We start from the raw sequence: 15,745 nt of genomic DNA on the forward strand, positions 1-15,745 counted from the left end.
ATAAAAGGGGGAACTTTACCAATATTATTTTATCGAAATTTAAGAATGCGTGAAAGGTGTAACGCCCGCAGATTCGGGCTAGTCAATTTAGAGACGATAAGCGTCAAAAATGACTTTTTGATAGAGGATTATTTAGAATAAATAATCTTAACTAATTTGTAGTATATGTCACAAGGTTTCCTTACAAATAAATAACGTCGAAATCCGAGTAATAACGAATAAGTTATGACCTGTCGAAGTTTCGCGACATAACCGGCACGACATCGAGAATCATAAAAAGTGAGTTTATGATAAAATACTTTTTAACCTTAGTGACCTAAAAGAAAGTTGTAGAGTACTTCTCCACCCACGCGTGGATATAAATAACGTCGGAAATGGAGCTCGTATGCAAACGTTATGGCCTTCCGAAGATTCAGCTGTCTGAGAGCATGACACGTGGCAAAAACCCTAGCCGCCTTAAGTCACGACGTGAACATAAATTTCACGACGTGAAATGTGTCAGGGACACTAATCGAGGCTAGAAAACATGTGCCAAGCCTACGGTAGTGATATGTTAAAAGTCAAAGACGTGGACATCAATTTCACGACGTGAAATGTCATCCGGACACCTTTCGAAGCTAGAACGCAGATGGCAAGCCTACGAAGTGATTCAACACTGGATTCATGACGTGAACATTAATTCCACGACGTGAAATGGCCCATAACAGCCTATAAATAGCAATTTCAGCCCTTTCATTCCTTACACCATTTCTTTTTTCTCTCTCTCTCTCTCTCTCTCGTTTCCGAAGGCCGTTTCCGCATCCCGAGCCCGGTGATCACGAACCGCCGACCATTTCTTGTTAGATTCTGTCAACTCACGCTATTAAGGTGAGTGCATATTATTTTCATCTTACACATAGATATGAAGTATTTTATATAAATTACGTGCTATGTATGCATATTATCTGTATACTTGCTATCTATGATGGATGAACCATTTTATACATGTTTTAATTTATTTAAACTTTATATGTATTTTATATGTACGAATATGTTGGGTAAAACGAGGGTAGATGAATTAGATGATGTATGATGATAATTAGGTGATGAGAGATGTGTGATGATACAAAGGTGATGATAGTTAGGTGATGATAATTAGCTGATGATAGATTGGTGATGATAAATACGTGATGTGAGATGAGAGGACATACCATAACCTTGACCGGCGATGTAGTCATCTACCAGAGTATAGATGGCAACCACTGACTATTCTAGACAGTCATGTGGAAACACCATCAGGCTCATAATCTGTAGGTGATGAATACGTGTTCAGGCGATGTTGTAACTATGTATTCATGCGATGATACTCTAACCCCTTACTATGAATAACGAGTTCAGGCGATGTTGTAACTACGTATTCATGCGATGATACCCTAATCCTTTTTGGGAATGTATTGAGGGAGTGATCCCTAAATCAATATTGTCTATGCAATGTAGGCGATGATCCTTAGGATAATTCCTTAGGAACAAACATATAAGGAAATGCGATGTAAGGAGATGAGAGGAAATATGATATAGGAGATGAACCTTAGGATAAATCCTTGGGAAAGGTACTTAGGAATAAAGAAGATAATGAGGATGGGTAATTGAGTTAATTGTTTGATGATTAAACATAATAATTATATTATTGTGGGTTAAAAACCCTATGTACTCACCAGGTTTCCCAACCTGACCCACTCAAGCTTATTTGTATCACAGGTGTCGATACGAAGCTACTTTACACTATGAGAATTAAAGAAGATGTAGATCACTAGTGTAAATAAATGTAAGGTCTGTTTATGCTTATGTTTTAGTATTGACGATGACATCCCAAGGTTTTAAAATGAATAAAAATACATTTCTTCATAAATGATTGGCTAATATATTTATCATGTTTTTCTGGGAACAAATTCCGCAATATATTTCTTTAAAAATATACTCGGATGTTTATAAAGCATAAACAAAATAGGTCTTTTTGGCCGTGAAAATAGGGATGTCACAGTTGGTATCAAAGCATTAGTTTAAGCAAACTAGGAAATTGTAGGATTTGTAGACTTAAGCTTAGAATGCTAAGAGATGATTGTGAGATGAGTGTCTGTTATATTTTAGACACGAGCACTAGTTTATTTTAGGAAAGATGCCTAAAATGATTTTATGTGCTAAATGCTTTATGTTATAGCTGTAAGAATGCCTTATATGTTATTATTTGTTCGGATCTATGGTCTGTTGCCGACCGGATTTGGAAACCTTATGTGTTCAGGATTCTAAACGTTTAATTACGATATTAGAACTGACATGTAACGTTTCAGAGTAATAAGGAGGATTTAATATGTCTATCGTAGATAAAGTTTTCCTATCTTAATTCTCGTCACTACACACCGAACGTCTGATTTGGTGTATAGATCGAAATGTAAAGAACCCGAAGTGGAGTCGGAAATGCCAATACAAATAACAATCAGCAGCCTCAACCCCAGGTGATCAAGCAAGTACCAGTGGTAGCAGCTGCACCTGAGCCAATGACAATGGTTGGGGTACAAACGATGTTCCAGATGATGTTGGATCGCCAGATGGTGGATACAAGGCATTTACTTCAATAGAATAGGGATGAACCTACGATACCTGTTGAACAGCCTAAGCTGAATAGCGGATAGTCAGAAGAAGGGAATTACAGTAGGACTGTTAGTCAAGCTGAACCGCCAGTGGTTAGAAGGAATGAACAAGATGGAGGGAATGACGGACATTGATGCAAGTACAAGGACTTCATGGCATCCAAACCACCGTGCCTTTCTGGAAGCCCAACACCGGTGGAAGTTATGAACCGGATCTCTGAAATGGAGACAATGTTTGAGAGTTGCGAGTGTGGCAACCGAAAGAAGACCGCTCTTGCAATTCCTCTGTTAAAATCTGGAGTACTGAGCTGGTGGAAGCTACTAGCTGATACAATGCCCAAAGGAGAAGCTAGCAAAATGTCTTGGGAAGACTTTTTGGTGCAACTAAAAATGAAGTACTGCTCTGAGCAGGATCTTCTGGAGATCAACAATGAGTTCCAGAACTTGAAGAAGGGAATGATGAGTGTCACTGAGTATGCTGCGAGTTTCACAGAGAAAATGAAGCTTGTTCCTTATTTGGTTCCAACTGAACTCTCCAAGGTCAACAAGTTGGCTAATGGATTGTCAGCAGACTTTGGTCCGATGGACAAGCAAGCGACCACTTTGAAATCTGCCATCTGGGCAGCAAGGAATGTTGAGACCCAGATAAGGGAAAAGGGTTTAGAGAGAGCCGAAGTTGGCGAAAAGAGGAAGCTTGAAGGATCCTCGAGATTTGATAAGATAGGGAAATTCTCAAAGCCCAACCTGGATAACCAAAAGTATGGAGCCAAGTGGTGCGAAAAGTGCAAGAAGAAGCACTTCAGAAGATGCGATGGAGACGTGACCTGCTATAAGTTTGGTAAGACCAGTCTCTATTCCAGAGATTGTACATTCAACAATAGGAAGTGTTACAAATGTGGAGATGGTGGGCATATTTTGAAGAATTGCCCAAAAAAGAACGAAGTTGCAAGGCAAAATGTGCCGCCAAAGCCAAAGGCAAGAGCATTCCAAATGATCCTTGACGAAGCAGATAACAACGCAAGGAATCAGGAGTGAAGACTTGATATATGAAGATCAAGATAGGACGTAGCCATAACGTCATGTAGTGTAGCCTGATAGAGGCATAGTATAGGTTGAACTTGAACGTCTATGTAATCATTTCAAGAAATAATATAAAGCTTTGTTATATTATCTAATGTGTGAAATGATTATGTGAAATTCTTGTATGGTAACTTGGGAAAACTGCGAGATAATACTTGGGACAAGTATGAGTAGGTGTGAATGGTAGTAGAGGCCTATACTACCGGAAGCACAAGACTCGCACTTGGATCAGGGAAAGTCACAAGGTTACCAAGAAGCTAGTAATTGATTCCGTTTTGTTCAAGTATGTCGTTACCATCGCTTTGGTAATGACTAAGAAGATGATTGTTTTTCCAACCCTAGTGGTTATATCAGCCGAGTACGACTAAGACGAGTATGTTACGTGGTTCAGGGAACCAGGATAGATGTAACATCCGACTTAAGCCAGAAGATTGAAGTGAAAGATAATCGAAGCGATCAATAGACGTATCGCGATCACTGTTAATGTAAGAAGTTTGTAGCTAGAAATGCTACATGCTAAAATGTGATTATATCACATTAGAACATGAAAGAAGGTATATTCCATTTTGGAATTTGACTCTAAAAGACTTGAGTCTAAGAGTTGCATCATACGATGAGAGGTCGTTAGAACGTGACCCATCGGTTTGTTATGATAAATGAAGGAAAGAACTTATTGTAAGTATTTTAAGAAGAATAAGGAATCTTCAATAAGGATTGATTTTGTAATTTGAAGGTTACGATTGAAAGTCCAACGCGAGATGGAGAGAGGGTGCAAGATTGAGCGCCACCTGCAGTCAAGAAGTTGAAGAGTTAGATACTCATTCAAAGGAACATAGAAGTTACGGTTATTAATGTCACACCCCAAATCCAAAAATGGTGGAATACGTTCTGGGGTGGAGGACGTCTTGTGCAGTATCATAACAATTGCATAATAGTAAAAACAAGTGACAACAACCACTGCATATATATAGTAATTTAATTACAAACGTGTTCTGTAAAGTTTATAGACACCAACAGTATAACAAAATAAAAGATGGGTCATGTATGTGCTCCATCTTCTCCAAAAGCTGCACCTGTACCTGTCTATCTTTGACCTGAGGATACAAGTTATTTTGAAAACGAGTATCAGCATAAAGCTGGTGGGTTCATAAGAATTTAGTGTTGTTGTTGTATAAAAAGTGTTTACAACCTTATAGTATAAAATCTGAAATTTATGTTTATAAGTAGTAGAAATCCCTAGAAAATCCTATATTTTCCAGAAAAGTACAATGTAAGTTATATCCTTTGAGTTGTGTGTAGGTATTATCATTGAAAACCTTCAGTTGTAAAAGTATGGTAATAAATCCCATGTGATTAACATAGATGAAGATAAGTTATGCCTATTGGCAATAGTAGTGGTGCAAACTTCCATTAGTAATAGATACTTACTTACTTCGGGATGTTAGCTTAGACTTTAGTCTTAGTGTATTAATTTAAATAAAGGTGTAAACCTCATGTAACCAGGCTGGATGATAATAGAGACCCCAACGACCTTCCTGGTCATGCGTAGTGTAGTGATGTAGTGCCACCCCTGGGCCTAGTCGGCTCGGACTGTAGTTAACAGTCGGGATGTAATAGTGTCTGCCCCATATAGATCTATACGTGTAGTGTTGCCTTCCTTCCGGAAAGTCGTGGTCACATGGTGTAAGCGCGGTAAAGTGTCTCATAGAGGGATAGTGTGTTATACTCTGAATTAGTGTATTCTCTTGTATTATAGTATAGTAGTCTTTTTGTATTGTTCATGGAGTGTTCTCTTATACGTGTATTAACTTGTAATAATAGCAGTTATAGTGAGTTTAGTAGTAGTAGAGGTAACGAGCAATAGTCTTAACTATACCTATTATAGTTAACTAGAGTGTAAGATTTCATGTCTTTGAATAGCAAAGATAGCGGGTAAGATGAAGACTTTCATATCTATCACAAATATATATGATATATAACTAAGAAATCAACCAGAGTCGGACGGACAACAAATACGCTAAGACCACATCAAACAAGAACAGGAAATAAGGCGAGCTATCGGTCCTAAGTCCTTCAAGTCTTACTTATATAAATATATTAATGTAGATATATTTTAAAAGAAAAGAAAAGTAGTTTAAACATAGTTTTGAAAATAGTTTAACAATAGTTTAAATCTTAAAAATGTATTTGCTCGTCAACTAAAACAATTTTATTGGTAAGCAGTTAAAAGTGTAGAAAATCCATTTTTGATGATAATTGGTAAATCACTTATGATTTGATAATAAAAACTTGTAGAATTTTACTTGTATCTCCCCCCCCCCTAAAACATGTAAAAACATTTAAAAAGGTTTATTAAGGGGTATGAACTCACAGTTTATTGTAGGGTTCGAGTATGCGATTCGTATGAGTGTCGAGTGTCAACGGATGCACTGAACGTACGTAGCCCCGATTAATTATATGGTGACACACATATAAGTTAGAGCTAAGGTGTTTCATGACTAAACATGATGGGAAATCTCTCCTAAGGGCTTGGGATCACTAAGACTAAGTGTCCCATGTTCTATACCCAAATGGTCTATGCAAGTTTAAGGCCAAATATGAGTATTAGGGTGTGTGTATGGCCATAAAGGTGAGTTTGCGGCTGGGTATGCGGCCAGACTTGTGAGTGAGGTTGCACACTAGAGTGTGCGGCCGTACAGGGTGTGTGTGCGACCATACACAGGGGTGTGCGGTCGTACACTCCTTGCTTGAAACCCATGTGACGATTTTGTGGCCTTACTCTCACTTTGGAGGGCATTATGAGTGTGTGCGGCCACCTGATGAAGGTGTGCGGCCGCACTCCTTCATAGGATGAAGATCATGAAGAACATTATGAGTTTGAGGCTTGGATTCAAGTGTTTTACCTATATGACAAGCTAAATGATGGTGTTCTTCACGTTTTGGGAGCCTTGTACGTGTTCTTGGGTGGTTTTCTAGAGAGAGAAAGTATAGAGAGAGAAAGGATGCAGCCAAAAGTGAATGGAAGGGGGTCCTCCACTTTATATAGGGTTGAGTGTCAGGCTGGAGGGGTTTGCGGCCAGGTGTGCAGCTGGCTTGGCCGCAAACACTAGTGTGCGGCCGCACACACCTCTGTGTGTGTGTGTGTGGATTTTGTGATGAAACACCCTTCCTAATCCTTCCTAAGGTCCATATCTATGATATATTAAGCCTAAAACACTAGTGCGGGCTCCATATACTATTAAAAGATGCTAAATTCAAGTGAATTATAGATATATGGATCGATTTCTCAATGCAAAAGTGCCAGTTGTCACAATTAACTAGAATGAGAAGATAATGAATGGAGTCATTATACAAGTCTTGTTTTGTAGATGATTCTGGGACGTAATCATCCTAAGGGGGAGATAATTGTAACGCCCGCAGATTCGGGCTAGTCAATTTAGAGACAATAAGCGTCAAAAATGACTTTTTGATAGAGGATTATTTAGAATAAATAATCTTAACTAGGTTTCACATGGTTTCTGTACATATAAAGAACGTCAAAATCCGAGTTATAACGAATAAGTTATGACCTGTCGAAGTTTCGTGACAAAACCGGCACGACATCGAGAATCATAAAAAGTGAGTTTATGATAAAGTACTTTTTAGCCTTAGTGACCTACAAGAAAGTTGTAGAATACTTCTCCACCCACGCGTGGATATAAATAACGTCGAAAACGGAGCCCGTATGCAAAAGTTATGGCCTTCCGAAGATTCAGCTGTCTGAGAGCATGACACGTGGCAGAAACCCTAGTCGCCTTAAGTCACGACGTGAACATAAATTTCACGATGTGAAATGTGTCAGGGACACTAATTGAGGCTAGAAAACATGTGCTAAGCCTACGGGAGTGATATGTTAAGATTCCACGACGTGGACATCAATTTCACGACGTGAAATGTCATCCGGACACCTTTCGAAGCTAGAACGCAGATGGCAAGCCTACGAAGTGATTCAACACTAGATTCATGATGTGAACATTAATTACACGACGTGAAATGGCCCATAACAGCCTATAAATAGATATTTCAGCCCTTTCATTCCTTACACCATTTCTTTTCTCTATCTCTCTCTCGTTTCCGAAGGCCGTTTCCGCATCCCGAGCCCGGTGATCACGAACCGCCGACCGTTTCTAGTTAGATTCTGTCAACTCACGCTATTAAGGTGAGTGCATATTATTTTCATCTTACACATAGATATGAAGTATTTTATATAAATTACGCGCTATGTGTGCATATTATGTGTATACTTGCTAGCTACGATGGATGAACCATTTTATACATGTTTTAATTGATTTAAACTATATATGTATTTTATATGTACAAATATGTTGGGTAAAACATGGGTAGATGAATTAGATGATGTGTGATGATAATTAGGTGATGATAAATAGGCGATGAGAGATAGGTGATGATAATTAGGTGATGATAATTAGCTGATGATAGATAGGTGATGATAAATAAGTGATGTGAGATGAGAGGAGATACCATAACCTTGACCGGCGATGTAGTCATCTACCAGAGTATAGATGGAAACCACTGACTATTCTAAACAGTCATGTGGAAACACTAGCAGGCTCATAACCTGTAGGTGATGAATATGAGTTCAGGCGATGTTGTAACTACGTATTCATGCGATGATACTCTAACCCCTTACTATGAATTACGAGTTCAGGCAATGTTGTAACTACGTATTCATGCGATGATACTCTAACCCCTTACTATGAATTACGATTTCATGCGATGTTGTAACTACGTATTCATGTGATGATACCATAACCCTTGTTGGGCATGTATTGAGGGAGTAATCCCTGAATCAATATTGTCTATGCGATGTAGGCGATGATCCTTAGGAAAATTCCGAAGGAACAAACATATAAGGAAATGCGATGTAAGGAGATGAGAGGTAAATACGATGTAGGAGATGAACCTTAGGATAAATCCTTGGGAAAGGTACTTAGGAATAAAGAAGATAATGGGGATGGGTAATTGAGTTAATTGTTTGATGATTAAACATAATAATTATTTTATTGTGGGTTAAAAACCCTATGTACTCACCAGGTTTCCCAACCTGACCCACTCAAGCTTATTTGTATCACAGGTGTCGATACGAAGCTACTTTACACTATGAGAATTAAAGAAGATGTAGATCACTAGTGTAAATAAATGTAAGGTCTGTTTATGCTTATGTTTCAGTATTGACGATGACATCCCAAGGTTTTAAAATGAATAAAAATACATTTCTTCATAAATGATTGGCTAATATATTTATCATGTTTTTCTAGGAACAAATTCCGCAATATATTTCTTTAAAAATATACTCGGATGTTTATAAAGCATAAACAAAATAGGTCTTTTATGGCCGTGAAAAGAGACAAGTCTTGAACGAGCTCCATCTTCTCAAAACCTGGCATCGGTACCTGTCTACTGATGACCTGAGAATACAAGTTATTTTGAAAGAGTTGATCAACTTTAAAGCTGGTGAGTTCATAAGCATTTAGTGTCAATGTTTGTATAAGTTTGATGAAAACGTTTGTCAATGTTCAATGTAAATGTTTGTAGTAAATGTTTGTAACTCCTAGAAAATCCTATATTTTCTACTAAACGGAGTCTTTTACCAAGGCATCAAATGTTCTGTATGTTTGTTTCTTGTAAGTTGTAAGAGTGTGTATTTTCCCAAGTGTGACTATCATTAACCAAAAATATAGTTTTACATTACCTTTTATGTGAGAAGATCACAAAGTGAATGCAATGGGGAAATGATAAAGTATTGTAGTGTTGTATTATAGTAACTACTGTTGTACCAACTACCTTAAACTAATTGTTATTTAAGGTATAATGTGATATGATTTCACCATACTATCAACTATTAACACGACGATGAAAGACGTCGGAAGAAATGACATTTGGCACCCGTAGACTTGCTAGTCCCACTGTAGCGAATAGCAAGGTGTAGGATAGTCAATCCAGTATAGATCTATACACAAATTCACGCTCTCCCTCCAGGAGAGTCTTGATACAAAACGAGCCATGGTAGGTGATGCCATGCCCCGAAACAATGGTTCACATTTATGTTATAGTATACTTGTATATGCATTGTATGTACTAGTGTAATACATGTTCTCTCTGTCTAGTATGTAGTGTGTTCTCTTTGTTTCTCATCATAGTATGTTCTCTTAGTTTCTCATAATAGTATGTTCTCTTAGTTTCCCATAATAGTATGTTTGTATTGACTCATAACTGAACTGATTCTTGTATGTTTTGTTGTACTAGAAATAATGAGTAGTGTCTTCCTAAACTATACCTATTATAGTTTACTAGTAATTTTTGTAGTTTGAAGAAATGAAGGTATGCCTTTGCTACCCGAAGGTACTGAACTGATTGATAGTACTTTTATATCTACATATGTATACATAATATATAACTAATATTTAGACGACATTCGGAAAAATAACTGATACCCTAAGGCCACATCCAAACGAGGAAAAGGAAATAAATTGATTTATCAGTCCTAAGTCCTTTAAACATTACTTATATAACTATACATATATATACATGCATATGACAATATATAAGTTTAAAGAAGTTTTGTAAAACCTTTGAAGAGTTTAATAATAAATAATGATGACTTGAAGTCAATTTATAGAATGATTTAAAAGCAGTCTGGCATATAAGAACAAGTTTGATAAGGATTTCAGTACGAAAAAGAGTTTGATAAATATTTTGAAGTAGTTTGTTTGATAAAACAGCTAAAAGTATAGCAAATCCATTCGTTTGATAGTTATTAATAGTTATTAATCACATGTGATTGATATAATAACTATAATGTTTCAACTTGTATTCCCCCCCCCCCCCAATAAAATCATTTAAAGGTAGATTAAGGGGTATGAACTCACCTGTAGTGAGTGATACGGAAGTATGTTTGGAAATAGGATGTAAAGTGTCAGGTGAAACATTGAGCACACAAAGATCCTAATAAACATATAATGACATGTATGTGTATTTGATTAGTGTATAAACAACTAATTATAAGGGATAACACCCTAATAGACTAGGAAACTCTTAGATTGAAGGGATACAATCACATATGATTGCATAACTAGGGTGTATGGCCACCCTAAAGAGTTTACGGTCCAAATGGCATGACCAAGTGAGTTTACGGTCCAAGTGTTCACGGTCCTTGGAGTTTACGGTCCAAGTGTTCACAGTGTAATGACCTTACTATTGGATAAGGTGTCTAAGTCCATAACTAGTTCTGGTATGTACTTTACCCGACCCGGCATGGTCCATTTGGGTTGCATGGCATCATGCAATTGAATAAACTAAATGAGAGAAATAACACTTATGGTTTATTAATATATTATAAGTTCTAATATATTAATAATATTATTTAATTAGTTTTGATCAAGAATTAATTTAGAATTAATTAAGTGATCAAAAGATAACTAATTAGATATATGGGTAGATTATGTAAATCTTCCATATCTTATATAGTGGGTAAGAGGCTCCATGGATTGTCAAGTTGGGTTCCACCCATAGGATGCTCCATGGAGTTAACCCATGGATCAAGAAATGAAGAGTCATGTTACATTAGGGTTTACCTAATGCAACACACTATATAAGCAATGTGTTTCTCCCCAAAATTGGCTACACTAACTAGAAGAAGAGGGCTTGACCGATTTTGCAAGTGTTAGAGTGTTCTCTCAAGTTTGTTCATTGCATTTGGTGTTGTGTGAAGCATTTAAGGCATTACACTTGAGGTGCTAGGCTCACAAGGTTTTAAGGAACACTTTCAACAACAAGGTATGTAGTTCTATCTTCCATTTAAGTTAAAAATTGTTCCCCATGTATGCTAGATAGGAACATAACCTTGGAAATCAACTTTGCATGATAATTAGAGAAACATAGATCCAAAGTTGTTAGGGTTGCATGTACACTTAGAAAGTGTTAGAATGCTCAAAACCCATCAGTGGTATCAAAGCCTAGGCTTGTTTGTTGATTTTTTGTGCAAACTGTTGAAAAAAATCGTTTTTCTATTTTCTGCTCGTATGAACTCGCCGAGTCCATGGGGGGACTCGACGAGTCCATGAACAAATGCAAGCTACTCATCGAGTATGTTCTTGCACTCGACGAGTAGAGGCTGCAGTTTTCAAAATTTTGACTTTTGTTGCTGGAAATGGACTAGAAACATTACTCTAAATTGTTTAGTACTTGAAAACATGTTTTAGATGGTGTAATGTTTATGCTAATCCATTTACAATGACAATTATCAAAATTACAAGTTTTAAGTGTGATTTTTGATTCTTGAAAGTGTTCATATTCATGTTCTTGTTCTTATGTTGTTTAGATGATCATAAGAATTGTTTGTAACTTATGTGGTAGATTAATTCATGATCATTATGTGTTTTAATGGAGTCCATAACTTGTCCTCAAGTTATGGAAAACCAAAAGTCACTTTGTTAAAAACCATTAAAAGAACACATGAGTTATAAAAAATGAAGAGTCTTCATTTTTAATACTCTATTAACTCATAAGTTACAAGAAATGAAAAGTTTTGAAAGTTTACAAAACTTGCCCTCAAGTTTTGGAACAAGTAAAGTCTTGATTAAAACTTTAGTTCCAACCCTTAGAAATTTAAAAGTTAAAATTCAACCCTTATACTTTATAATATTATATATATATATATATATATATATATATATATATATATAAGATCAAGTCGTCTTACCGCTAGTACGCCTCATTCACGAAGCCGGTCTATAAGGGGGTATAAGGTTGTTGCCTATAAAATGGCAACGTAATGGGTGTCCACTCTCACCCACCGCTTCCTTGATCGGTGGAGGGTCGTTAGCCAAATGGGTAGGACAAGGACTGATAAATTCTCATTAAAAGTATGATGAATATATTAAAGTAACTAAATGCTTTTATTAAATTCCCAATCTTAGTTACTTTAGGAAAAATATGAATAAGGTGCTAATCCATGAAATTACACTTTACACTTTGTTTAAGTCGTTATTGGAGCGTGTGTGGTTAACCGGCACACTAACTTGAACTTAACAAGGTAGGTAAAGGGTGACTTAATGTTTATCATAGTATCGATGGAGCGTGTGTGGTTAACCGACACATCGATTGAGGGGGTAATACTTTAAGGGTACCAAGTGATTTGCATGGTTACTTCACACCTCGTTTTGTGATCCTCGACATCCCAGTCACAAAACTTGGAGGGCACACTCGAGATTGAAACATGCCATTGAAAAGTTCAATGAATCTCAAAGAATCTAGGAATTTCTAAGAACCAATTAAAAACCTAATATCAATATTTCGTTTTTCATGGTGAAAATTGGTGAATCGTCATTCACCTACCTTTCAAATATGTTATTACTTAGATTACGGCATACCTCTTCTAAGTATAATATATTGTGATTGGGTCCTAGCCTTAATACTACATTTGGGTGTTTTATTAAGGACTATCTCAATTTCTAAACTAAACTTTTTTTCTTCTTTTCAGATGTCTGCAAACACTACTGCTTCTGGCTCTAATCCTAATGGCTCCTTTTCTCTAATGAACTTGTGTGGAAAAGTCACTTTTGATGGGTCCAACTTTAATGAATGGATCAGAAACATCCGAATGATTACCCGCTACGAGGACAAAGAATATGTTCTCGATAAGGAGCTTAAGGAGATTGATGAGACAATTGCTACTCCTTAAGAGATCACTGACTTTAGGGTAAATGAAAGGGATGCCACCAAGGTGGCATGCATCATGATGGCTACTATGACAGCCGATCTCCAAAAGTCCTATGAGGACTTCTACCCTTTTGAAATGCACCAAAATTTGATGGAAAGATACCATCAAAGTGCAAGACAAGAGAGGTATGAAATCATCTCCTTCATGATAACAACCCGAATGAAGGATGGTGAACCCATCACGGGCCACATGCAGAAAATGCAAAGATTTGTGGACTGGTTGTTGAAGCTCAATGTGAACTTCCCCGAGGAGCTTGCAATAGATATCATTTTGCACTCCTTACCATCGTGTTATGATCAATTCTGCATGACATATCACATGAACAAGGAAGAGGTCACTCTCAGCAAACTTCAAGGACTCTTAAAGACCACAAAAAGTGGTTTTAAGGGTAAGGCGGTTGTTACTACTCCTACTCCTACCAACTCCGCCCCTGTCTTGGCAATCGGGAAAGGACGAGGGAAGAAGAGAAAGAGTTCTTTGAAGGGTACCAAGGCTAGGACCCTTGATGGCTCTTCTTCAAGTGAAACCAAGAAAGGTTTCATCACTCCTTCTTCTGACCCAAAAGAGGCTGAATGCTTCTATTGTCATGAAAAGGCACATTGGAAGCGGAACTGCCCAAAGTACCAGCAAGAGGTGAAGGATGGGAAAGTTAAACCCAACCATGCAGGTATTTACACTATCTTATCTAATAACTCACCCCATTCTAAATCATGGGTCCTTGATACCGGTTGTGGTATTCATATATGTTTTGATTTGTAGGGACTAAGAAGAAGTGAGAATGTGGAGCAAGGAAGAATAAACTTGATCATGGGAAATAGGAAAGCTTCACCTGTCACCAAGATTGGAGTTTATACTTTATCGCTAAGTAGTGGGTTTAGTTTAGATTTGAATAAATGTTGTTATTTGCTAGAAATGGCAAGAAACATTATTTCCTTTCATGCATTGTATAAACAATGTTTCACCTTTTCATTTGATAATGAAGTTGGTTCGATTAATGCTTTCTTTAATAATGTTATTTATTTTAAAGCAATACCTTGTGATGGCGTGTATGAAACTGTATATGTGGTTGATAACTTAGGAAATAATGTATTGTGTATTGATTCTGTTAATGATAATAACTGGGATAAAGCATCATTATGTCATTGTCGTCTTGGACATATAAGCAAGAAACGCATAGGCCAACTCCAAAAGGATGGATTCTTGGAGTCATTTGACCTAAAATCAGATGATAGTTGCGAATCATGCTTACTTGGAAAAATGAAAAAGTCAACCTTCACAGGTTCTTGTGAGAGGGGTGAAGGTTTGTTGGATCTTATACACACGGATGTGTGTGGGTCCTTCAAACATGCCACAAGGGATGCTAATCGTTATTATTTGACTTTTACTGATGATTACAGTAGATATGGATATGTCTACTTAATCAAGCATAAGTCAAAGACTTTTAAAAGGTTTAAGGAATTTAAACAGGAAGTCGAGAATCAATTGGGCAGGAACATTAAGATGCTACGATCCGATCGAGGTGGTGATTATCTTAGTTCAGTGTTCCTCGACTATCTTAGGGAATGTGAGATTGTCTCACAATTGAAACCTCCCAGAACACCACGGTTAAATGGTGTGGCTGAGAGGCGTAATCGAACCTTGTTGGATATGGTTTGTTCCATGATGAGTCGAGCTTCGCTACCAATCTCATTCTGGGGGTATGCCTTAGAGACTGCCGCCCATATCCTTAATCTAGTCCCTACAAAGAAAGTTGCCTAAACTCCTCACGAGATGTGGACTGGTAAAGTACCCAAACTAGACCACATCAAGATTTGGGGTTGTGAGGCTTTCGTGAGACGTGCGACTCATGATAATCTTGAACCCTGAAGCGAGAGTTGTACTTTCATCGGCTACCCACAGAAATCCTTTGGTTACCTCTTCTACAGACCCAGTGATAGTGTGGTCTTTGTAGCAAGAAGAGGAGTCTTTGGTGAGAGAGAATTTATAATCCCAGGAGATAGTGGGAGGCAAATTGACCTTGAAGAACTTCAAGAGTCAAGTGGTGGAGGAACGTCAAACCCTAGCCCTCAACTTAAGGAGGAAACTGTTGTTGAATCAATTGACGAGGCTGTACCTCTGAGGCGATCCACGAGAGTTAGGAATGCACCTGAGCATTACTATGGGTTCCATATTACTACGGAAGGTGATACACTTATTAGTGATGAGACACTAGTAGGTCTGGATGAACCTAACAGTTACGCGGAAGCCATGGCAGGCC

At 37.5% G+C, this 15,745-nt stretch overlaps 1 protein-coding gene across 1 annotated transcript in view; it reads left to right on the forward strand.

The window, feature by feature from the left end:
- Nucleotides 1–3,209: 3,209 nt before the first annotated feature.
- LOC128132438 (uncharacterized) overlaps nucleotides 3,210–15,745 on the forward strand; it is a 40,282-nt gene continuing 27,746 nt past the window's right edge. Inside the window, exon 1 of the mRNA XM_052769012.1 lies at nucleotides 3,210–3,465. Coding sequence (XP_052624972.1) covers nucleotides 3,210–3,465 — 256 coding nt within the window. The remainder of the gene's footprint in view (nucleotides 3,466–15,745) is intronic.

This window comes from Lactuca sativa, chromosome 2 (genome assembly GCF_002870075.4).
Source record: "Lactuca sativa cultivar Salinas chromosome 2, Lsat_Salinas_v11, whole genome shotgun sequence".
Classification (NCBI taxonomy): Eukaryota; Viridiplantae; Streptophyta; class Magnoliopsida; order Asterales; family Asteraceae; genus Lactuca; species Lactuca sativa.